The 26732-nt window shown below is 35.8% G+C and overlaps 1 protein-coding gene across 5 annotated transcripts in view; it reads left to right on the forward strand.

Moving 5' to 3' along the window:
* The window catches only part of Pxdnl (peroxidasin like), a 516396-nt gene that overhangs the window by 389028 nt on the left and 100636 nt on the right, over positions 1–26732 (forward strand). For all 5 annotated transcript variants that reach the window (XM_047523743.1, XM_047523761.1, XM_047523772.1 and 2 more), the window contains 5 exons: positions 4615–4727; positions 7156–7312; positions 16645–16753; positions 18810–18967; positions 20252–21758. In XM_047523743.1, coding sequence (XP_047379699.1) covers positions 4615–4727; positions 7156–7312; positions 16645–16753; positions 18810–18967; positions 20252–21758 — 2044 coding nt within the window. The remainder of the gene's footprint in view (positions 1–4614; positions 4728–7155; positions 7313–16644; positions 16754–18809; positions 18968–20251; positions 21759–26732) is intronic.

Consider the following 26732-nt stretch of genomic DNA (forward strand, 5'->3'; position numbering starts at 1 on the left):
TCACATCATTGATTAATTTTAATTAAACTTTTAATTTTGAGATAATTGTAGAATGACATTCAGTTGCAAGAAATAACACAGAAAAATCCCATTTGCCCTTTTAGAGCAGTGACAGCTTTCAAAACAGTATCACAACCAGGATATTGGCCTCAATATATCAAGATACAGTTTCTCTCCCTGTAAGACTCACCTATATTGCCTTCTCAAAACCATAACCCTCTACATCCTATATTCTTGCCCTCTCACATTACATTCCTCACCTCCTAAAACCCTGACATGTACCAATGTGTTCTCTATTTCTATAATTTTGTCATTTCAAGAATTTTATGTGAGCTCGTGCTTGTGGTGTATACCTGTAATCCCAGCGACTTCAGAGGCTGAAACAGGAGGATTGCAAGTTCAAAACCAGCCTCAGCAAATTAGTGAGGCACTAAGCAATTTAGCAAGTCCCTGTCTCAAAATAAAAATTAAAGGGAGCTGGGGATGTGGCTTAGTGGTTAATTCTGTATTTAATTCCTGGGGACCAAAAAGAAGAAAAAAATAGAATTTTTAAGTAAACAAAATTGTATAGTACATAATCTTTTTGGATTGCCTTTTATTTATTTATTTATTTATTTTAATATCAGGGATTGAACCCAGGGGTGCTTACCACTGGGCCACATCCCAGTTCTTCACTGTAATTTATTTAGATGGTCTCACCGAGTTGCTAAGTGCCTCACTAAATTGCTGAGGTTGGCTTTGAACTCGTAATCCTCTTGCCTCAGCCTCCCAAGTCACTGGGATTACAGGCGTGTACCACTACATCTGGTTTTGGATTGACTTTTTACTTAGCATAATTATCTAAAGATTCATTCAGATTACTTATGTATCAGTATTTAGTTCTTTGTATTGCTCCGTAGATACGCATGGCATGGATAGATCACTGTTTTATTCACTTGTTTTATTCACCATTCACTTCTTGAAGGACATCTGGGTTGTTTGGCTATCCTAAGTATATGTGCTATAAACATCCATGTACAGATTTTTTTGTGAATTTAAGTTTTTATTACTCAAGGATAGGTGCCTAAGAGAGCACATGATGGATTGTTTGGTAGTGGCATGTTTACATTTTTAAAGAAATTTCCAAATCCCTTGCAGAATGGTTATACTGTTTTATAACCCCACCAGTTATATATAATATAATTTCTTTACATCCTTGTCAACAACTTTTGTTGTTACTTTTAGATACTCTTCCTCCTCTACAGTTGTACTGGTCAGATCATTTAGTCACAGCAGTGAAATAGTGGACTAAAACACTTCATATATTTTAGATACTAACCTTTGTTGCTTATGTGGTTAAAAAGTATTTCCTTTCATTCCCTAACTTGTCTTTTTATGTTCTCAATCTGGTCTTTCACTAATAAAAATTTTAACTTTGTAAAAGTCCAGTTTATAAACTTTTTTCTCTGATGAATCTTACTTTTTGTACAGAGTCAAAACTTTGGCCTATTACAAAAGTTTTCTTCTGTATTTTCTAAGTTTCGTAGTTTTACAGTTTATGTTAATCGTGAGTTAATTTTGCATAAAGTGTAAGACTGTATATTGTGAATAAAGATTCATTTTTCTGCCTTTGATTACTCAATTACTCCAGCACATTTATTGAAAAGCTTCCATCGAATTGCTTTTGCACCTCTATCTGAATGAACTGGGCATGTTTGTGTGGGTCTGAGACTGGGTTCCCATTATGGTTCACAAACGTGTGTGTCTGTGTCCATCCTCTCCTCAGTACCACACACTTTAATTATTGCAGATATCTGGTCTGTTTTTAAATCCAATAGAGTGATTCCTCTCACTTTATTTTTCTTTGACAAAATTATTTAGTTTCCTTTGCAATTCTAGATAAATCTGAGAGTAATCTTGTCTGTATCTTAAAAAAAAAAATTCTTCCTTGGATTTTAATGGAAATTGCATTTAAAGTGTATATCAATCTGTGAAGAAATCTGTCTTAGGACTTCCAATTCCTGAATACATGTCTATTCATTGTTTAGATTTTCTTTCATTTCTTTTATCAACCTCTGTGGTCTTCAACACACATATCCTGCTAGATTGAAACTTAAGCATCACATTTTTTTTTCTTTTCCTTTTGTGGTGCTAGAGATCGAAACCAGGGGTGTTCTACCACTGAACTACATCCCCAGCCTTTTATATATTTTTATATATTTTTTCCTGAGACAGAGTCTTGCTGAGACTGACCTCCAACTTGTGATCCTCTTGTCTCAGTCTCCTGAGTCAAAGGGATTCCAGGTCTGTGACATCCATGCCTGGCACATAACATGTTTTTGACCAATTCTGAATAGTATTGTTTTAAAAAATTTCTGCATTCATGTGTTCATTGATTAGGTACACACATATGATTCATTGGTTTTCAATTTATGTTGTATTCTATGACCTTGTCAAACTCACTCTGAGTACTTTATTTCTTAGAATTTTTACATCAATAAAGGTGTCATCTCAAACAGGGAGCGTGTTATTTCTTCTTATTCTATCCCTTTGCTTTCTGTGTCCTTTTCTTGCTATAGTATACTAGACTTTGAAGGGAAGGTATGCATTTATTGCTTACTGCAGGGTTCTTTGTCAAGTTAAGTTCTCTTGTATTTCTTTTTTTTTTCCTGAAAGATTTTTTTTCATCTTCTTTGATTTTTTTTTTTTTTTTTGGGGGTACTGGGGATTGAACCCAGGGTTGCTTAACCACTGAGCCACATCCCGGGACTCCTTTTTTTTTTTTTTTTTTTTTTTGAGACAGGGTCTCACTTAGGTGTTCAGGACCTCACTAAATTGCTGAATCTGGCTTTGAACTGGTAATCCTTCTGCCTCAGCCTTCTGAGTCACTGGGATAATGGGTGTACACCACTGCAGTCAGCTCTGAAAGCTTTTTCTAAATCATGAGTAAGTTGAATATAGTCAAGTACATTTTACATATTTGTTGATATAATGTGGTTTTTATTATTTAGCTATTAAAATGACAGGTTCTATAGGTATATTGATTGATTTGAAAATATTGAATCAGCATTGCATCACAGAATTAAACCTTAATTGGCCACAGTGTATAAATCTTTTAATATCAAAGAATTATATTTACCAATACTTTATTCATGATTTTTGTGTACATGTTCATGAGAGGTATTGGCCTGTAGTTTTTTTGTTTGCTATTGCTGTTGTTTGGTATTGCCTCTGTCTGATTTGAATTTTAGGGTCTACCTCCCACAGTGCGTCAAAAAGTATCGCCTTCCCTTCCATTTTGTGCAAGGGATTTTATAGAATTGTCATTATATGTTTTAAAATCAGTAAATAGAATTCTCTAGTAAAATAATTTTAATTCTTTCCTTGAGATTTCTTTTTTGAGGGAAAGTTTTTCCTCATATTTTGATTGGTACATTATAATTGTTCATAATGGTGGGATTTATTGTTATATATTCATACATGCACACAATATAACAATAAAATTTGGCCAAGATCATCCCCCATATTTCTCCTTTCCTGTCCCTACTCATCCCTGTTCTGGTCCCTTTACTTTACTCTACTGATCTCCCTTCAATTTTCATGAGATTCTTCCACCCCCTACACACCTTTCTTTTCCTTTTTCCTCTCTAGCTTCCTTGACTTTCTGAGTTTGGCTTATTTTGTTTAATACAATGTTCTGAAGTTCCATCTATTCTCATTTAAGTGACATAATTTCATTTTCCTTTGTGGCTGAATAGAACTCCATTGTGTACATATACCACATTTTCTTTATCTGTTCATCCATTGATGGACAGCTAGTTTGACTACTGTGAATTGTTTTGCTATAAACATGGATATGCATGTATCACTGTAGTATGTTGAATTTAATACTTAAGGATTAATACCAAGAAGTGGTATAGCTGGGTCATATGTAGGTTCCATGCCTAGTCTTTTGAGGAACCTCCATACTGATTTCCATGGTGGTTGTACTAATTTACAATCCCACCAACAGTGTAAAGTGTTTCTTTTTCTCCATATCCTCTCCAGCATTTATTATTGCTTACATTCTTGATGATTGTTATTTCTGACTGGAGTGAGAAGAAATCTCAGTGTAATTTTGATTTGCATTTTTTTGGGAGGGGGAGTTTAAAGATTGTAAATTCAATTTCCTTGTTCATTATGGAGCTATTTCAATCATCTAATTCATATTAATTGAGTTGAGATAGTAGTCTGTGTTTTCTGAGGAAAAAAGAATTCTACTTTAAAAAGTCATCCTTTTACATTAGCCAGAAATAAAATTTGATGTTACTGTATAGTTTGCTTTTAGATTTACAAATGTATTGAGAAAGAATAATGAAAATCCTTGCACCCACTCCTCAGCTGAAGAAATAAAGTATAACAAATGTAGCTAATACTTGTGTGCTTTCCTCTTCTTTAATTTCTGCTCTGTCCCCTGTCCTAATTATCAACAGCCTGGGTTTGGTGTTTATTATTCTCCTAGATGATCAAGTAAATTGACATTTTAAAACTAATGTGGACAACCAATTTAGCATTTAGATTTATACTGTTTGATGAGGTTGGCACATATTGACAAAAATGATACCGACAGGATGTTATCTTGGTTCATTTCTGCAGCTCTCCCAGTATTTACTCGACTTCCTCAGGATGCAAGGGTAGATGTTGGAAAGAATATAAACATTTCATGTCATGCTCAAGGAGAGCCACAGCCTGTAATTACTTGGAGTAAGGTAAGATCTCAACCAAAGGTTCTGTAATATTAAAAACACCGACAGGTGTATTGACCCACCGAAACTGAGACAATGATTCTCATATGGATTTATTACTGTTGTGATTTTTGCTAGCAGGCAATACTTTTCATGCTGCAGCAGGTTTATTTCTTGATTCTTCTTTTTTTAAGTGACTGAATCTGATTCTGGCTCAGGGCTTTGATAAAATTTGTCCTTCCTCATTTGCTTGGTGATAAAAACTTCATAAGCATAACTAAATTTCTCTAAGAAAAAATTGTTTTTGCCATATAAAAATTGAGTTGTAGTGGCTAGCGAGAAACCATTGTAAATTAATAACTCAGAAATGCATTAAAACTAGGTCATTAGCTGAAAACAAGAAAGGAATGAAAAGCTTGGTATTAAAGGGACATGTAAAAAAAGTAGTTCTAAAGGTTTAAAAATTGCATGGCTTTAAAGTAATAATAGATCTTTATTTATGTATCATGTCTTTTGGTTCTTTGAGCTATAGTCTTTCAACACAATTGCTTCTTCCATTTTAAGTTTTTCATCACAATGAAACGATTGGTCTTAGATTTCAGCATTCTTAAAAAAATCAATGAATGTGCACACACTTGAATGATGGGTTTTATGGAAAAGTGTGACAAAATGTAAAATTTGTGAAAGATTAGAGAGCTATGTTTGCCAAAACCACTTGGCTTATTTTTGTTTGTACTATACAGCAACAAAGCCACCTACTTTTGCTGGCTCTCTTCTTTTGTACTATAGCTGAGCACCACAAGATTCTCTGTGAAGAGTAAGTTCGGTGTTTCCAGTTGAACTTGTGTCCTCTCACAGTCTGAGTATATTTTTTGTAACCTCGTCTATCCCATCTGGTTTTTTTTTTTTTTTTTTTTTTTTTTTTGAGGCAGGAATCTCACTATGTTCCCTAGACTGGCCTTGTCTCAAGCAACACTTGTGCCGCAGCCTCCTGGTAGCTGGGACTGCCTGTATATGCCATCATGCCAGCTTAAAAACTCTTTTTAGATTTAATACTATCTACCAAATACTTTAATTCTAACATAAGAAGTGTGAAAATATACATTTTTGTCAGTATCTAAAGTCTTATCTGACATTCTAAATGCTTCATTACCTAATTATACCAGCAAAATATCTCAGTCTACCTTTTGGAAGGTAGGTTCTAATATATTGATTGGATGCTACTGTATGCCAGACATTTTACATATACTATCCCATTTAATCTTCATAATAGTCTTCCTGGGTTCAAAAGTTTGGAAAGGGTACGAGTTAGGATACCTTTCAAATAAACAGATAAGGGATTTATTGGAAAACTATCTGATTGCTCAGACTCTAAGCAAAAAGCATAGAGCTTGGAGTTCTGGTACTGAGGAGAAGGGAGGGGGAAAACAGCACCTTTGGAAAGAAGATGCCATGGTGGTCCAGCCAAAAGAAGGGAACAGGTTATGTTGGGGGAAAAACCACCGGGGCCCTGCACCTGTGCATCTGATCTCCTCAGGTGTGCCCCCGTCTGATCTCTTTCAAGCTGCTCTTCCACCAAGTAGGTCCTCCCTGAGTTACCAGCTGTGTGTCACCTTGGCCTTGTTTTCTAGCATTGCCCAAAGACAGCTGCACAAATCTGAAAACCTATGAAACATTCTTGGACTCTAATCTTTATGGTTATTGTCTGACCTGTTGGCTATTACCAGAGTATGAGTTCTTTTGAAAAAAATCTCTCCTGTCTTTAGTTTCATGAGAACCTTTTGGGGAGGGACAGGATAGAGGTATCTTCAATGAAATCTCTAAAAGCCAATTTCTTTTTCTTTTTAAAATTAACATCATAATAATGACGATGGACATAAATTCTTACTAATTAGTAGAGAATGCACTGAGTAGTAGTTCATATAAAATTAGTTATTTGTATCTTCTTAAGGTTTATTTTTAATCAGGAAATACAGTTATCTATATATCAATGCAGTTATACAAAATGTGTGTAGGGAAGTCAAAAATAAGGGAACATTTGATGTTTTCAGGTGGTGGATTTGTGAGTATTTTTTCTTCATAAAATTTTATTCTTATTTTTATTGTCAGAATTCTTTTGTAGAAGTAAGCAGGATGTTAACACATTGTATATATCCATCCATTGATTGATGATTTTAAAATAATCATGTACTAAATAATTATATGACTGAACTTTTGAGTGTCATATTTATTTTAATTAGAAGAGACAAAAAGAATTTCTTGGGAATTTCTTTCTCTTTCTTTTTTCCTTCTCTTTTTTGGATTTATTTGATACCTCCTATAGTGTTTATAACATGGCAGGCACTCAGTAGACATTTGCTGAACAAATGAAGACTACATCAAATGAAGTATAAATATTTACTTTTTAAGGACTCACACTTTCTCCCGATGACAACCCTTTTTCACTTGGTAGGCAGGTATACAGATTACTGAGAGTGGTAAATTCCACGTCGACACTGGAGGCACACTGACCATCTACGATGCAGGGCAGGCTGACCAAGGAAGATATGAATGCCTGGCTCGGAATTCATTTGGCCTTGTTGTGGCAAACATGTTTCTTACAGTCACTGGTAGGTATTTATAGCTCCATTTACAATAATCAATGTTCAAATGTCTTTGAACAACTTCTTCTAATCCTGGTTTACCTCATTACTCATGTTCCTTTATGCATTCTTTCTACTCAAATGTGTTAATATCAAATCAAAGCTATCTTATTATTTTAAAATTTAAACTCTGTTAATGAATATGAAACAAAAACATTATGCCAAAGGAACATAACTAGCAAGGATTTGCAAATGTGTATCATGTTATCTTGAAAGTTGGCAATTGTAGGAGTAAGATGTACTCATTGCCAAAATGTGGAGCCAAAGATTGAATCATAATATGGAATTTAACATGTGTCAGTTATTCTGGCCTAATATATCCAAGATGAAAATAAAAAGTTAACCAAGTGGCCACATAAGCTTTGCTACCATCTTTATGTCTAGAAGCATTATTGCTGGCCAAAAGAAGTGACATTGCTTTCTGCATTTTATCAGCAACCTGGTTAAATAGCTTGCTTGTGTACCTCTTTTGCTGGTTGATCCTATATCATGTTTTAAAAAATTGCTTGCTATAGCTTTATAAAAAATAAAATATCCCTCTTTTGTGGTTCAGTTCAAATTGGAAGTGAGAGAGAATACTTGTAGTCTAATTTGAGTACATGGAACTGGAGGCTCAGATGTGGTTATGCAAATGGAGACAGACTGTGATGATGGGGTCTGGAATGTTCTTTGCAGAGGAAGCAATCCAGAGAAACACAGCATGTCGCAGGAGTTGACATCCAATTTTTTTTTTTTTTTTTTTAATTTATTTATTTATTTTTTTACGTTTACATAGGGTAATGATGTTTATTATATTTTTCCCCTCCCCCCCACCCCTCCCACCCCTCCCACCCCTCCCACCCCTCTTTTCCCTCTACACAGTCCTTCTTTCCTTCATTCTTACTGCTCTCCTTAGCCTAACTCTAAACCTAACCCTAAACCTAATGCTAGCCCGTCCCACCCCCCATTATATGTCCTCATCCGCTTATCAGCGAGATCATTCGTCCTTTAGTTTTTTGAGATTGGCTTATCTCACTTAGCATGATATTCTCCAATTTCGACCATTTGCCTACAAATGCCATAATTTTATCATTCTTCATTGCGGAGTAATATTCCATTGTATAAATATGCCACAGTTTCTTTATCCATTCATCAACTGAAGGGCATCTAGGTTGGTTCCACAATCTGGCTATGGTGAATTGCAATTTTTTTTTTTTTTAATTCTTTTTGAAAATGGGTTTAGGAAATTTTACTGTATTGACAAATAGTGGTTAAAATAAAAACTTCAGTTATAAGCTGCTATGGTGCAGTTTTGGGCTTTGTCAATCATTCAGTTTCCTTAGAAATGGGCTGCTTTCATAAATATGTTTTTACCAATTCATTTATTTCCCTCCTAGTTTTTCCATCCCTTATATAAGGGACATTGGGTAACTCTTTCATTCTAAATATAGGCCTGATTAAAAAGAGAGGATCAAATCTTATCCTTAAATATGTCTCTATTTTTCTATTATATCAGTTGTCTCATAGTCGTCCACTAAGATATTCTTCTGAGATATTAACTTGCTGAGCATACCATCTATCTGAATATTGTATGCAAAACATGTATTTTCATTAGTGACATTATTAGTTTTCATGCACTTATTATGTTATATAGTAAAAATGTATTATTTGTAAAATATTATTTTAAAAATTATAAAAAAATATAGTTTAGTAATCAGAAAACATTCAGTCTAGCAGAGTAGGAAATTATTAAATATAATTTCTATATGTTATGGGATCTCAGTCTCACTCTGGTGTTATTCTCTATGAGTTCACGTTTTTCCCGATTTAAAATCTTTCGTAGTTGTATTTTTTTTTTAATAAATTTATGGAGCTCTCTTTGCTCTTCAACTATTTATGAGAACTGTGAAAAGAATATCCCCCACTTCATAGTTATGAAATGCTGGAACTCTGCTGTGTAAAAAGTGATACAGAGGATCACATGTTTTGAGTTTCTATTCAACAATAAGAAAAATAGCCATAAGAAGTAATTCAAAATGATAAAAAGTACACGATAACTATCGAGCCATAAAACGTGAATATTCCTGACTGTTCACAATTAATTGTTTTTCAGTACTGGAGTTTGAACCCAGAGTCTTGTATTTACTAGACAAGTACTCTACCACTGAGCTACACCCCTAGTCCTTTTTTATTTATATTATTTTTTGTTTTGAGACAGAGTCTCACTAAGTTTCAGAAGCTGGCATTGGTTCTCCCACATCAGCCTCTTGTAGTTGTTATAGGTGTGTGCCATCAGACCATAGTAGGGCATTTGTGATAGCAAAAAGAAACAAACAAAGAAAGAGTTTCCATGGTCGTAATTTTTTCAGGAAGTTCACTTTTCCCCTAAGATTTAATAGGTTTTAAAAAAATAACTTGAAAAGATTTGGGTAGCCTGTAAGGCTGATATGGTATTTTCTAGGAACTTTTTTGTTTAGGATGTCTTTGGAGATTTATATTGGCAAATATTATTTATGTCTGCCTACTTCTTTTTCTTTTCCTAGATAATATTTGGCATCTGAGTGCTATACATTTTATTTTAGACCAAAAGAAAAAAAAAACCCTGCTGTTCAAGAGCAATTTACTTTAACACCTCCTTTCTAAATTGGCATGATGACATACTCAGTCAAACTGACAGCAAAGACATTTATATTGAACATTTAAAGTGTGAGATAGTGGGAGTAAGTTATCAGACTTTCCTGATCTCACGCACTTTGGATAACTTCTTCACCCATAACTGGTATTCATTTCTTTATTTTTTTAAAAAAAGGTAGAATTGTTACCTTTCAAGAGTCTTTTTTGATTCATTGTTTCTGTCTCTCAACTAGAACTCAAATGTACAATGGTTATAAGGAGGTAGTTTACAGTATGTCTACATGATAGAATTCTTACTATGAGACCTTGAATTCTTGTGGTAAATGTTAGTTAAAATATTTATTAGTGAAAAATGCAAAGGTGAAACTCAATTTATTAAAAATTTGGAGCACAAATAACTGTTCTAAATTATATAAAAATAAATTTAAACTTAAGCAATGCTATCATCTCTGAAATTTGGAGTGTAGCATCTAATTGTCTGTTGCACATTTTCTATTGATTGAACCACAGTTTCTCCCTCTCCTTTTATCCCTCATTCACTTCACATGTCTTGATTATCACCTTTAGTTATTAGTAGTGTAAGCAGTAAGACTGAGGAGCCCCTCCTGATTTCTTCTCCTTCCTGTCCTTTACCCCAACTATCATGTCTTCCAGTTTTTCCTTCCAATATTTGCATCTTTCTTCTTTTTTTAAATTTATTTTTATTTTGCAGTGAGGATTGAACCCAGGGCCTCGTGCATGCTAGGTAAACACTTTACCATGAGCTACATCCCCAACTCTACTTTTTTCCGTGCATGGATTTTTCCTCAATAGCTATCCTCTCACCGTTTCTTTTCTTTCTTTCATTTTTTTATATTGGTGTTGAACTCAGGGGTACTTAACCACTGAGCCCCAGTCCCAGTCCATTTTATTTTTTATTTAGAGACAAGGTCTCCCTAAGTTGCTTAGGGCCTTGCTAAGTTACTGAGGCTGACTTTGAACTTGTGTTCCTCCTGCCTCAGTCTCTCTAACCACTGGGATTATAGGCATGTGCTGACACTCCTGGACATCCTATCACCATTTCTAGTTTAGGCTTTTGTTCTAATTCTCTAATTGATCTTCCTACCTATGATATTCTTTATTGCAATTAAATCCTCAATTCAGTAACTTATTGTTGAACTGAACTGAATGAGGATTTAAGGTTACATAAGGTTACTCAAAGTTAGTGGGGCCCTTTCTATAAAGTTAATTATATGAGCTTTATTGAACTCATAATGATATTACTAATAAGATAATATTTACCATTTATCGGGCTTTTTAACCATGTGTTCCAATGCTATTTATTAACTTATTTAAATTTTGTGGATTCTAATTATTTTTCAAAATTCCGAATGACTAATTCATTGATGATTTCATACCTAAATCCCAACTTTTGTCATTATATAGAGAAAATCTCTTTTTATAAGCCACTGAAGGGGTTGCATAGTAGAGATTGGACTTTAAGTTATCAAAAATACCAGTTATACATACTCAAACATGTTAATGAAGTGAAATTGATGATTAAATAATTTAAAATTACTATTTTACTCTACTTGTTAACTTACTCTGAATATAGTATAAATTAGTTCACATATTAATTAAGAGGTACATGACCATCTTGTTTTCCTGACCAAACTTTAACAATACAATGAACAAGGAGATATTTCTGTGAACACCATCATCCGGCTAGTATACATAGACATATATTTTATAAAACCTTTAACCATGTTGAATTCATTTCCTGTATATTTCATACATACAGAAAGTCTATAAAGAAAGCACATTTCTATCCTCAGGTTAGCCACATATTTTTGAAAATTTTAGCATTGAATTTCAACATCAGTAAGTCACATTTCCAGATTTTTGGTGTTGTAGTGTCTGGATAGTTTTTAGAAATTATAAGGAAAACCAACAATCAAAATAAAAGTCATAATCCAAACACTGAAACCTTAAAAAATAGTAGATGGTACCTTTCCTTTTCCAGGGGAGGTCTCCAACGTGGTGAACCTGTTTGCATGTTTAAAGATTCAGTGACAGGCAGCACAGCGTCAGGGCTGTTGAGAGAATGATTTCGCTCAGGCAATCAATTTACATTAATATCAATTCACGTGCTGTGTAAGTAGCTCTCTGGTTTCCTGGGAAAGCCCTCATAGTATTGGTGTGTGGTTATTCTTTTAGGGGAAGGAAGGTTTATTTAGTTAAGATAGTTACATTATCTGGCTAGTTTTCTCTTTAGGGGAGAAATAAAATATAAAAAGTATTAAAAAATTTCATTGGCAATTGTGAAAGAAACTTGGCTGTTGTTGAGATCTAGGCATTTTGCAGCGAGACTGACTGAGATTGACTGCAGAAGCGTAGGTGTTTTATTTCAGTGTCCTTCTGGGTTCAGTCCCCAAGTCATGCAGAGCTAGGCTTTTGGTGTGTGGATGCAAGAGCAAGGAGTGACTGTGCGACCAGCCCCACTTTCTTGAAAGGACTGAGCTTTATCTTCTATTTTACCATCCATGGAAATGATAGACTCTCAGAGATACATGGATAAGATTGAAAGTTAGATGCTCATTAAACAACTTCGAAAGTGTTTATTTCATACATCTACCCAGGCCTTTTCCTCATATGTATTAAACCTGAGACTTAACAAAGAAAAATGATCTAATTCTCCCTCTACCTCTGCAAAAATTTGCGCAAAAAGATGTAGAATGTGCTCAGAATTTTCTGATCATTCCATTTTTTAAGCCACTAATTGAAACAGTTTGGGAGCCAACCAATATACTAGCAGTATTGATTGATTCTAATGTGCCCCCAACAACTGAATCTGCTTTGCATAACACAGTACTGTTCTGAGGAAATTTATGGAAATATTTTTGCAATTTGTACCAAATTAAATAAACACTGAAATCAAATGATTAAAAAACCACATGGTTTTAGGGTTAAATGGGTTTACCATAAAACCACATAAACTTTTAAAACATCATAATTAAAATTACATAAAAATGAGAAAGTGTTTTACTAAGAATATTTATGTATGAACATATTACATATTTCAATGTACTTTTAAGAATCATGAACAACTTTATGTGTTTTCTATTTGTGCACTTAAGAATTTAATTATTTCAGAGAATATTTATATGTTGTTACCTTTATGGTTATTTTTTCTCTTTCTCAATTCTACTTATGAGTTGGTTGTGTGTTAAAATTGAGAAATTGAAAGTCAAATTAACAAATGATAGGTAACATTTTCAATTCATTAGAATCAATAGATTTGTTATAGGTTTTAAAACATAATAATCATGAAAGGTCACCTTATATTTGCACTATGATGTGTAGTTTTGGAAGAACCTTACATACTGTTTTAAAAGTCTGATATTCACATTTGATAACCTCATGAGCCCTGTGCTTTGTGCTGAGGAAATCTTTTTATTTCCACTTTATGGGTGAGTCAAAAGATGAACATGAACATTGTAAGATTCCTTATGCTTATAAATTTTATACAACAATACAGCAAAATGTTTTTATAAATAGAATAAAAGCAAACTTAACAAACAAATAAATTTCAGATTAAAATGTTCAATAATGCATTTCTGAAATTTATACATCACTTCTCAAGTTGTGTTGACTACAGTGAATGACCTTGGGTTTTGTCTTCTCACTACTCCTATGTTGTATGTGAAAACTATTCCTAGCACACAGTTTTTTCTTATTTTCAAATCTTAGAACACTTTTGGAGTGCATGTATCCTCAGGTGCAGAGAACCAAAGATAATACTTGTCATGAATAAAAGCTCATCTATGTTGGTCCACTTTTTGTTGCTGTGACAAAATATTGGGGGGAAAAAATAAAACTTAGAGGAGGAAGGATTTATTTTGGCTCAAGGCTTCAGGGCCAAAATAATGATTGATCTTGGTGGTTTTATTTCCAAGTAAAAGTCATAAATTAAGTAGACTTATTGTTTTAAAAATTTGTCTAATTATTTTTAAGACATATTATGTGTCCATGTTAATGGGTAGTGTGATGTTTCCATACATACGTACAGTATGCACTGATCAAATCACTGCCCCAACCCCCTGACCCTTCTCAAACTCTAGTAATCACTATTTTGTTTTCAGGTCAACTTTTTTTTTTTTTTTTTTGGCTTCCACATATAAGAGAGAAAGTATGCAGTACTTGTCTTTCTGTGAATGGCTTATTTCACTTTAATATAATGTCCTATGGTTCCATCCATTTTACTGCAAATGGCAGGATTTCATTTTTTATGGCTGAATAATACCCCACTATCTATATACACCACTTTTTAAAAAATCCATTAATCCGTTGGTGGCACCTAGGCCAATTCTCTATCTATGCTGTTGTGAAATAGTGCAACCTTAAACACTGGCATACAGGTATCTATCTCTTTGATATGTTCATTTCACATCCTTTGGATCTATATTCAGAAGTGGTACTGCTGGATCATATGGTAATTCCATTATTATTTTTTGAGAAATATCCATATTTTTCTTCATCATGGTTGTACTAATCTGCATTCCCATCAAGAGTGTTTTAGAGTTCCTTTTTCTCCACATTTTTGTCAGCATTTCATTTATAACAGAGCAACCTTGTTTTTGCTTTTTTTTAAAAAAAACAGATTTATGTAGCTATATTGAGAATATTCAATTTTCAGCATCCATCTATGTCTACATCCAGTCAATTCAAAGTGAAGCATGATGTTCCATATGACATTCCCTATCATATGCCCACTACATTCTTCTTGCTCACATTTCTATTGCTGTATGATATGTTTTCCTCAATTTTTTCCATGCAAATTTGCAATGAACATTCTCATATAGACCCTTATGGATTTGAATTATAATTTCTCTGGACATATGCATGGGTCTGGATTGTTGTAGGAAAGGGTGTGTGCACATATAAATTTTACTAATTGCAAACAAAATGAAAGACTCTGAATAAAATCTCTAAAGTAGAGATGTCTGTTCTACAGTCTCACAAGCCTCCCTGAGGATCTGTATGTATACACCCCTGTCAAAATGCAATTCTAGCAAGGCTTTAAATTTTTTCTAGAGTAAGAAAAAAATATTAGTTCATTGACACTTTAATTTTTATGGTTACATATGCTGTATCCTTGTTAACTTTTGGGATTTCCTTCTTTTATAACTTGCTTGTATGTACTTTTTTCTTAGTGTACTATAAGATTTCCTTGTATGAAATAGAATGTTAATTCTATGTTAGATTTAGACTTTATGAATATTATCATTGACTGTGTCATTTGTATTTTTAGCTTTTTTGTTCATGTTTTTCCTATGAAATGCTTAATTTCATATCAGTGAACGAACCAATTCTTGTCTCTCTCTTTTTTCCAATTATCTTTATCTAATATATTGTTGGGTTTATTTTTTATGTTTTTAGACTTAGAAAAGACAATACTGACTTTCTAGACCCTCAATATTGTGGTAATCACAATTCAGAATTGGATTAACAGTATAGCCATCTACTGATAGCTATTGCACATAATCCAGTTCACTGAGAATGGTTTTCAGCATGATCCTTGATTTGATTGTTCTTCTTTATAATATCTCTAGATCATTAGTATTTTTATTCTTAAAGTAGTTTTATGTTAGTGGTCTTCTTAAGACACTAAATCAATCTAGTGTGTATACATAGTGAAAATATAAAGAAATTTTCTTGTATGCAGAAGTAGAATACATATAGATCCATTCCTTTCAAAATATATGAGCGTAAATATGTATAATATATACATGTATAGAGAGTAGACACATGTAATACTTTCATATTATATTATAGTACAAACTCAAGTTTAGTTACTGTACTGTAAGTTCTTCCTGACAATATGTAGAACATATACCTATTTAAGTTTTCCATCTCTTTTATTTTCCCTTGATGATATTATTTTCAAACTCAATTTTTGAAGTATACTTACACTGGCTCTCAATATGTAACAGTGTTAAAAAGTTGTTTTAATTGTGTCAAAATTTTTTTATACTTTCAATATATCAAAAATGAAAATATTATAGATTAGCTAGATTATATGAGTTATATGATTATATGAGTTAAATATTTATTCATAATCATTTTCATTTAGTATTATTCCTTTAAGATAAACCTCTTAAACCATCATCTACAGAAGATTCAATATGTTCAACTGTAAGTGAACAACTTCCTTTATGGTATTCAGCTTTGCAGAATTCTCACATGTTGGAGAACTGTAGACACAGCAAGGATTATTTTTATTGAAGAGTTCAACTCTTACTTTAAGAAACCTCTAAGGGGATGTGATGCTATGTACTTTGTTTTAATGTTTAACATTAAAGCAAGGTGGTTAAAGAGATAGCAATTTCATACCCTCTCTGAAATGACAAATTGCTAGCAAGCATGGATCCCATTTGAATGGATGTTGTAAAAAAGAAAATATTTCACATAGCTTTACTGTATTTTGAAATGCTTTAATTTCCTGAACAACACTGTTATTGTTAGTGGAGACTTTTCTTCAAGGATAATCACCTACTTCTCTGCAATGGACATTATCATATAGATATTGTATACCATTTTTATTGGCTTAAAAATTTTCATTTCAAAAATGTAATGCCATTTATAGCATATCATTCCTAACTTCAAGGTCTTTTTGATCTTTTTAATCATGGAATTGATTTTCAAAGCAATACAGGTTAGACAAGCTGGCGATGACTTTGTCGAATCATCTATTCTTGATGCCGTACAGAGGGTTGACAGTGCAATTAACTACACACGAAGACATTTGTTTTCACAGTAAGAATTAATTTTATTTTGATTGAAAAATTGTTTTTATATCTGTTCTACTTAGTTTTTATAATTTCTGTATACCACAACAGGTAGGATGCGTAAAATTGCCAGAATCCTTTTAGTTCTTGTGTGATGCCACTCTCTGGTGTAGCCATCATTTTTGATTCAGCCTCCAAGAAAAGGAAACTTTTACCCTAGAGTAAAAATGGCATTAATTTATGCCACAGATACATTCTAACAGTCTGACAAAAGACATCAAGGCAAAGAACTCTGGTATGTCTGCATTCACCAAACAATACCAGGCCAGTGGTACCCTACAGGTAAAAACTTGATTTAGGACATGTGGCATTTTGCTTCATTTTAATTTCACTGAATAGTTTTTGAACTTCTGAAAACTTTCAATTCCATAAGTTACTTTGTGTTAGCAACATTGGAATGTATTTAATACATTAACATTCTTTAAGAAAAAAACATGATTATTATTGTTTTAATAGTCATAGTACATACACAGTATTTTTAGTTGTGGATCAAAAAGAGACAGTTTAAAATGCCTTAATCAAGTACCACTCAAACTTCTTGCATATCCACAACAGTATGACTTAATGGTCATGCCTTCTGTTTGAAAGCCATTCTGTCAATTTAAATTTTTATTTTGGTTTCTCACTCTGTCACTTTGTGTCTGGGTAATCTTGGACAAGTGACCTGACATCTTTGTATCTCAGGATTTTTGCCTGTAAAATTGATTTGAGACTAGGGTCTGTTGTAGGGGTGTGCTTGCTTGGAGGATTGAAAAATACAGATAAAATGATTCAACATTACCTGGTATACAGAGTGCTTAATTAAAGTGAATTATTTGTATCATTACTATTAATCTATGATCTTAAGTTGTTATGATTCAAGACATAGAGGATGAGATGTGCCTGTTGACCCAAATGTCTAAAACAGTTTGCTTCATAATCTTAGTGACTTTAGTTTTCTTTTTAACTTTTTTTATTTCAGTTCTTCAAATGTGCATAAACCACTATTGTGTTCTGGTCAGCAGGCTTGGTACTTGGGATACAAAGATGACTAGGGCATTATGTGAGTGAGTTTTCTGTCACTATGAGAGAATACCTGAGATAACTCAGTAGAAAAGGTTTATTTTGGCTCATGATTTCAGAGGTTTTATTCCATGGTTGCTTGATCCTGTCACTTTAGGCCTGTGGCAAAGCTGAGTATCATGGTGGGTGTGCATGGTAAAGAAGATCTACTTACCTCATGGTGGTTAAGAAGTGAAAAAGAGGAAAGGGTTATGGTCCCAGTATGCCCTTCAAGGGCGTACCCCAATAACCTAACTTCCTCCCTTTAGGCACCACTTCCCAAAATTTCCACCACCTCTCAATAGTGCCATTAGCTGGGGATCAAGCCTTCGACACATGAGGTTTTCAGTGACATTTAAGATCTGAATCACAATAGGCACCATTTCATCCCTAACGCAGTTCTTTCTTTAGCACAGAAGACAATAAACCAGTAATTTAAGTACATCTTTCTGAGTATGTAGCAAATGTCTGAAGGGATACAGAAGTAAAGAGAAGATGGAGTGATAACTTGTCAGAGCTATCAGGGAGACTGTACAGCAGAGTGATGCCTGAGCAGGATTCTAAAGGAAGGGGGGATTTCCAGTCAGTTACATTTGGGGAAAGAGAAGACAGCAATTACCAAGATCCAAAAACTGAGGATGTGGTTCACTATTTTAGAAGGTTTACTAAGCCCCCTAGAACTCACACATGGACTTCTTAAGTTTATCACCACCACCATAGATGTTGCTTTTTATCAAGAGATATTATTTAAATCACTAATTTATCAAAATATATTTTTTGAGTTCAGCACTGTAACTGACATTTGGGACTCAGTGGTTAAAAAAGAAAAAGAACCCACAGCTAGCCTGCAGAGTTCATACTCTAGGGGTAGATCTTTCATTCTTTAACTTTTGTCAAAAATCTTCTTAAGTGCCCAGCCTATGTAAACTTCACAGATTGTACAGTTTCACCTTCCAAAGAGACATGTACTTTGTCATTTGCAGAAAACCTCGCACTCCCAGTGATCTGCTGGCTCAATTTCGTTACCCAAGTGACCCATTTACTGTGGAGACAGCAAGAGCAGGGGAGATTTTTGAGCACACGCTGCAGCTGATCCAGGAACGTGTGAAGCAGGGGCTGACAGTTGATCTGGAAGGCAGAGGTCAGTGTGAAGCCCTTCTATTCTAAGTCTACTCTCCATAGCACAACTGGCCATCACTTCAGCAATGAATGTGAACTTTCCTCTCCAGAACATTCTATGATTTAAAAATTAATTTACCTACCACTTTAAATAAATGCAGATGTTCCTCATGGGAACTGTAATTCAAAAGTAAGGATGATAAATACATATGCAAACTTGTCTCGATGTTTGCCAGTTATTTATATTGGACAAATCTAGGGGAACCATTTGATGCGAATGTTTTAAATCCAAAAGATGTTACATTTTCTATAGAGAAATACTTTAGTTCTGGGAACCATTCTTTTGCTTACCATTGTAATCACCCAAAGCATTCAGTGAATTGATCTGAAATCCCTTCCCTCATCTGTAACGTTGATATCCCTCCCTTTGTTTTGCTATTTTTAAGTTCTCTTGTATTTCTTTACAAAACTGGACACCTACTTTATAAATGTCAAATGAGGTGGTACAAAATGCTTTCAGATTTTGTAAGTGTTTCTCTTTAAAATGAAATGAATAACATGATACTTGCTGCACACTATTTGTGCTCTGAGTATAGCAGCAACTTGCACAGGACTACCCTTTCTCTACTCTCTTTCAGAAAATAAAATGACACATGGGGCACAAGGTCCATTTGTGTGCATGCTTCAACCCCTAGCTCCTCTGAGCAATTACAGCAAAGTACAATTGACTGTCCTTAGTTTTTCATTATGTCTTGGGTTTTCAAAGCTTCCCTAACTGACAAGTCCAGCAAAATTTTCATGTTAGAGCTTTAGTTAAATTTATGATTACTTAAGTTTGAGTCACACCAGTTTTAAATTAGCTCTGTCCCTGTCTTCAAAAAAACCAATTCTGTTTTCTCAGCAGCAGATAAAGGTCAGGCCCACAGTTGTTTTGGCCAACTTAGAGTTCTCTACTCAATTATCTCTACTAAAAGAAGAAATAATTTTAGGAATAACAGTGCAAATTTGTAGCTAGAAAATTAGAAACAATAAATATTTACAGAGATTCATTTTGTTGATTCTAACAATTAGCCATTGTTCATAAGATAGACATTACCTGAAGTAATTTTACTATTTTTTTTGAATTATATTTGACTGTTATGTATTTATTTCCCAATCCTCTGTATTACAGTGTAGTTGTGACCTGACCCTTGTTATAAGAAAGGTTTCTACACACCTGGATGCGGGGTTCAAACTGCTCTTAGTTCCAAGTTCTCTGTTCCCTTTTCCTGGTCTGCTCTCATTGCGGTCACTGCTTGGGTTTCAGAATTCCGCTACAATGATTTGGTTTCTCCACGGTACCTTGGTCTCATCGCCAATCTGTCTGGTTGCACAGCCCACAGACATCTGCCTAACTGCTCTGACATGTGCTTTCATCAGAAGTACCGGACCCACGACGGAACATGCAACAACCTGCAGAAACCAATGTGGGGAGCGTCCCTTACAGCCTTGGTGCGCGTCCTGCAGCCTGCCTATGAGAATGGCTTCAATTCGCCCCGCGGGGCCGGCCGCCACAATGGGGCGGGTCGCTCTCCGCTCCCTCTGCCAAGACTGGTTTCCACCATGTTGGCTGGCACAGCAGCGGTCACTCCAGACCACAGGTACACACACATGCTTATGCAGTGGGGACAGTTTTTGGACCACGACTTGGATCATACGGTGCCTGCACTGAGCACCGCTCGCTTTTCAGATGGGCAGCCTTGCAGCTCTGCCTGCACTAATGACCCCCCTTGCTTCCCTATTGCCATTCCGCAAGAGGATCCCAGGGGCGCCCAAGCACCCTGCATGTTCTTTACGCGCTCCAGCCCCGTGTGTGGCAGCGGCACGACCTCTCTGATGATGAATTCAGTCTATGCTCGAGAGCAGATCAACCAGCTCACAGCCTATATTGATGCTTCCAGTGTTTACGGGAGCTCAGAGCGGGAATCCCAGGTTCTCAGAGATCTTTCTGCACCTGGGGGACTGCTGAGAACCGGCTTGCTTTGGTCCTCTTCTGGGAAGCACTTACTGCCCTTTTCTGCAGGCCCGCCCACCGAATGCACTAGAGGTGAACAAGAGAGCCACAGCAGCCCCTGTTTCCTGGCGGGGGACCACAGGGCTAATGAGCAGCTGGCTCTGACGGCAATGCACACCCTGTGGTTCCGGGAACACAACAGGGTGGCCTCAGTGCTATCTGCCCTGAACCCCCACTGGGATGGAGACACCCTTTATCAGGAAGCCAGAAAGATTGTGGGTGCAGAACTGCAGCACATCACTTACAGCCACTGGCTGCCCAAGATTCTTGGGGACCCTGGCATGAAGATGCTGAAGGAGTACCAGGGGTATGATCCCAATGTAAATGCTGGGATCATTAACGCTTTTGCCACTGCAGCCTTTAGATTTGGCCACACATTAATCAATCCTATTCTTTATCGATTGAATGATACCTTTGGTGAAATTCCTGGAGGCCACCTCCCACTCCACAAAGCTTTCTTTTCACCATCCAGGATAATCCAGGAGGGTGGGATAGATCCACTCCTTCGGGGGCTATTTGGCGTGGCCACTAAATTGCGGGTGCCCTCCCAGCTTCTCAACCTTGAACTAACAGAGAAGTTGTTCTCCACTGCCCATTCTGTGGCCCTGGATTTGGCTGCCACCAACATTCAAAGGGGCCGGGACCATGGCATCCCACCATATGTTGACTACAGAGTTTTCTGTAATTTGACTTCTGTTGAGAACTTTGAGGATCTTCAGAACGAAATTAAAGATTCAGAGATAATACAAAAACTGAAAAAGTAAGTACACAAATGTTGTCTGGATTTTAAAAGTTCTTGAGAGAGGTAGAAGAGTTGAAGGGTATTTGTGCCAGTGGAATTTGGTTTCCTGGGGACACCATTGCAAAGCCATTAAAGAAATTTAATATTAAAGGAAGGATTCTCCAGAGGCTGAGATCCTCTTTTTTGTTTTCTCATATACCCACTGCCTTTGCAAATGCAAATATTGCTGCCTCTCGTTAACTAGAGAGTGCATCTTAATTAGGAGAAGGGAGGTGGGCATGTCTAGTTTATTCATGTTCTGTGGTAATCCAAGCAAGACAATTTGGTTGACGAAAGGCCATAAAATTGGATGTAAATTGGCCCATCACATAGACCTTCATAGGCAAAGCAAAGTAGAAAAAATGAAAGCTAATTATTTTTTTGTTGAAATCAAATCATTCTAAGTTTATCAGTATGATACAAGTTGGGTCCTTTTTACCGCATCCTTTATGTCTTCCAGTAAAGTGTATTATGTTTTTCTATACATGATTCAAATTTTCTTTGAAGTTCCAAGTGTTAAACATTTCCAGAAAATAGCTTTAACTGTTCCTCCAGCATACCATCTTTTTGTCCCTTAAAATACTGTAAATAAATAAATGTTTCATCAAGAAGCTTTGTTGATAGAAAGCCAAATAGAGACTAATATTTACTAGTTGGTTAGGATATATTAGCATGAAATCTTTCAGAGATTTTGAAAATTATGTTATGTAGCCAATTGTCAATATTAGAACATTTTTGCATGATTAAAGATTTAGATACTTCAATGTTACTAGAGCTTGTCTGTACATACATGGAATATCAAACTGTGAAAATGTGTCACATATTTAAAACACATCAGAGCATCATTCATGTTGACTTTGCAAGTTTCTAATTAGAAAGGACATTGATTTTGGATTCACAGAGACCTGGTTTAAATTTGTTCTACTAGTTGTTAGTATTGAGGGCTAGTGGAAAGCATTTAAACAGTTCTGTGGAGCTATGAAGAAACAGTAGCTCCTTCTCATACTTAAGTATTAAATTACATAAAATACTGCAAATACCTAGCCCAGATTCATCACAGCAATCAATAAAAGATAGCCGTAGACATTTTATTCTAACATTATCATGTCAGCTGTCAGGATCATTATTGCAGTGCACATCAGATGAGATCCAGCCCTGTGTTTGGTGCTGGGTCCTGAGATGAAGGCAGCAACTTCCTTGCAGAGGAGAACCTGACAGCATGCTGGGGATGCTGCCTGCTGTGATCAGTGTGAAAGGGCTTGATAGAGGTGGGAAATAAATGCTATGGGAACATAAAGCTGATAAATGGAAGGTATGTGGAAGGTTCACAGCAAGCTACTCATAAAAGATGCCATTTGATCTGGTCTTGGAATTTTTTGAGCCTAATATGGTAGATGAAGTGGGAAGAGTGGGCAATATCCAGGAGCAGAACTCAGGATTGGAAAGTGTGGTGTTGAGTAGCTGGAGAAAAGAATGGGAAGGAAAAGGGAACTGGTTTTGTTATTTCCATAGTGGGGATGGAAACCAGAGTCTGGTGCATAGTTGACATGCCCTCTGCTATATGAGATAGGTTGTTTTGTTTTGTTTCCTGGGGATTAAATCTAGGGGCTCTCTGCCACTGAGCTACATCCCCTGCCCATTGGATATATTTTGTTTTCTCTCAGGTCTGTGGATTAAACTCAGTGGTACTCTACCACTGAACTACATCCCTAGCCCCTTCCCCTACTCACCCCACATTCTTTTTTTGAGACAGGGTTTGACCAAATTGCCAAGGTTGGCCTCCAACTCATGATCTCCTGCTTCAACCTTGGAATAGCTGGGATAAAATTTTTGTGCCACCATGCCTAGTACTGTTCCTTTTCTTTTTGCTGTTTTTGGACTGTGGGATCTTGACACTGAGACCCGTTTGAACAGAAGTGACTAGACATTATCCTTGCCTTGGGCAATGTATGAAACGTGAATTCTGTGCCATCAGAAGGAAGGCAACACTGACCAGTGTGGATGGGTTTCTCGAGGTCAGGAGGTGTAGCAATTCTGCCTTCCCATAGGTTACCCTTGGCCCCTGCCTTTCCCCTTTGTTTTAGTCAGCCTTTTCAACCCTGTGACCAAAAAGACCCAACAAAAACAATGAGAGGAGGAAAAGTTTATTTGGAGGATCATAGTTTCTGAGATCTTAGTCCATAAATGGTCAACTCTTGTTTATTGCTCTGGGCTCCAGGTGAGGCAAGGCATCATGGCAGAAGGGTGTGGTGGAGGAAAGCAGCTCAAGTCATGTTAACAGGAAGCAGGGAGAGACTCCCCATACCATAGAGAAAGTATAAACCCCAAAGAACATCACCACTGATCCTGCCTCTTTTAGCCATGCCCTACCTGCCTACGGTTAACACCCAGTTAATCCCTATCAGAGGATTAATGCACTAATTAGGTTAAAACTCTCATAACCCAATATTTCACCTCTAAACTTTCTTGCATTGTCTCATACATGAGTTTTTTGGGGGACACCTCACATCTAAACAATAACACCCTTCGATTCATAGCATATTTGTAAAATATCCACCTTAGACTCACTTTACTGTAAGTGAGGACAAAATAATTACATTGGCTTTGTTTTTACAACCTGATTTTCCAGTCTGGATTGTAACTTCTCAGGAGCTGACTAAGCTGGTAAAGAGGGTCTAGCTTTCAATATCCTAATTTACATAGCATTTCTTTACTCTCTCCTGTTACATTTTTTTTTCTTTTTTTTAAATTTATTTTTATTGTAAACAAATGGGATACATGTTGTTTCTGTTTGTACATGGAGTAACAGCATAATATTTGTGTAATAAATTTACATAGGGTAATGATGTTTGATTCATTCTGCTATTTTTCCTTCCCCCCCACCACTCTCAACCCTCTTTTACCACTATACAGTCCCTCCTTCCTCCATTCTTGCCCCCCTCCCATCCCCCATTATGTGTCATCATCCATTTATCAGTGAGATCATTCGCCCTTTGGATTTTTGAGATTGGCTTATCTCACTTAGCATGATATTCTCCAATTTCATCCATTTGCTTGCAAATGCCATCATTTTATTATTCTTATAACTGAGTAATATTCCATTGTATATATATACCACAATTTCTTTATCCATTCATCAGTTGAAGGTCTGGCTATTGTGAATTGAGCAGCTATGAACATTGATGTGGCTGTATCTCTGTAGTATGCTTATTTTAAGTCCTTTGGGTATAGGACGAGGAGTAGGATAGCTGGGTCAAATGGTGGGTTCATTCCAAGTTTTCTAAGGAATCTCCACACTGCTTTCCAGAGTGGCTGCACTAATTTGCAACCCCACCAGCAATGTAGGAATGTACCTTTTTCCCCACATCCTCTCCAACACCTATTGTTGCTTGTATTCTTGATAATCCCCATTCTAATTGGGGTGAGATGGAATCTTAGTGTAGTTTTGATTTGCATTTCCCTTATTACTAAAGATGGTGAAGATTTTTTCATGTTTGTTGACTGCTTGTAGATCTTCTTCTGTGAAGTGTCTGTTCATATTCTTAGCCCATTTGTTGATTGGGTTATTTGTATTCTTCATGTAGACTTTTTGGGTTCTTTATATATTCTGGAAATTAGTGCTCTATCTGAAGTATGAATGGCAAAGATATTCTCCCACTCTGTAGGCTCTCTCTTTGCATTGCTGATAGTTTCCTTTGCTGAGAGAAAGCTATTTAGTTTGAATCTATCCCAGTTATTGATTCTTGCTTTTATTTCTTGTGCTATGGGAGTCCTGCTAAGGAAGTCTGATCCTAAGCCAGCAAGTTGAAGATTCGGACCTACTTTTTCTTCTATAAGATGCAGGGTCTCTGGTCTGATTTCAAGGTCCTTGATCCATTGTGAGTTGATTTTTGTGCAGGGTGAGAGATAGGGGTTTAGTTTCATTCTGCTGCATATGGATTTCCAGTTTTCCCAGCACCATTTGTGGAAGAGGCTATCTTTTCTCCATTGCATATTTTTGGCCCCTTTGTCTAGTATGAGAAAATTGTATTTATTTGGGTTTGTGTCCATGTCCTCTATTCTGTACCATTGATCTACCTGTCTATTTTGGTACCAATACCATGCCATTTTTGTTACTATTGCTTTGGAGTATAGTTAAGTTCTGGTATTGCGATACCCCCTGTTTCATTCTTCCTGCTAAGGATTGCTTTAGCTATTCTGGGTTTCTTATTCTTCCAGATGAATTTCATGATTACTTGCTCTATTTCTGTGAGGTACATCATTGGGATTTTAGTTGAAATTGCATTGAATCTGTATAGCACTTTTGGTAGTATGACCATTTTGACAATATTAATTCTGCCTATCCAAGAACATGGGAGATCTTTCCATCTTCTAAGGTCTTCCTCAATTTCTTTCTTCAATGTTTTTTAGTTTTCATTGTAGAGATCTTTTACCTCTTTGGTTAGATTGATTCCCAAGTATTTTATTTTTTTTGAGGCTATTGCAAATGGAGTTGTTTTCCTCATTTCCCTTTCAGCTGTTTTGTCGCTTGTGCATAAAAATGCTTTAGATTTATGCGTGTTGATTTTATAGCCTGCTATTTTGCTGAATTCATTGATCAGGTCTAGAAGTTTTCTGGAGGAGTTTTTTTGATCCTCTAAATATAGAATCATGTCATCAGCAAATAGTGACAACTTAAGTTCCTCTTTTCCTATTCATATCCCTTTAATTTCTTTGGTCTGCCTAATTGCTCTGGCTAGAGTTTCTAGGACAATGTTGAATAGAAGTGGTGAAAGAGGTCATCCCTGTCTTGCTCCCATTTTTCAAGAGAAAGGTTTCAGTTTAATGGTTTCCATTAAGAATGATGTTGGCCATGGACTTAGCATAAGTAGTGTTTACAATGTTCATGTATGTTCCTTTATCCCCAATTTTTCTAGTGTTTTGAGCATGAAGAGGTGTTGTATTTTGTCGAAT

This window comes from Sciurus carolinensis, chromosome 1 (genome assembly GCF_902686445.1).
Source record: "Sciurus carolinensis chromosome 1, mSciCar1.2, whole genome shotgun sequence".
Lineage (NCBI taxonomy): Eukaryota > Metazoa > Chordata > Mammalia > Rodentia > Sciuridae > Sciurus > Sciurus carolinensis.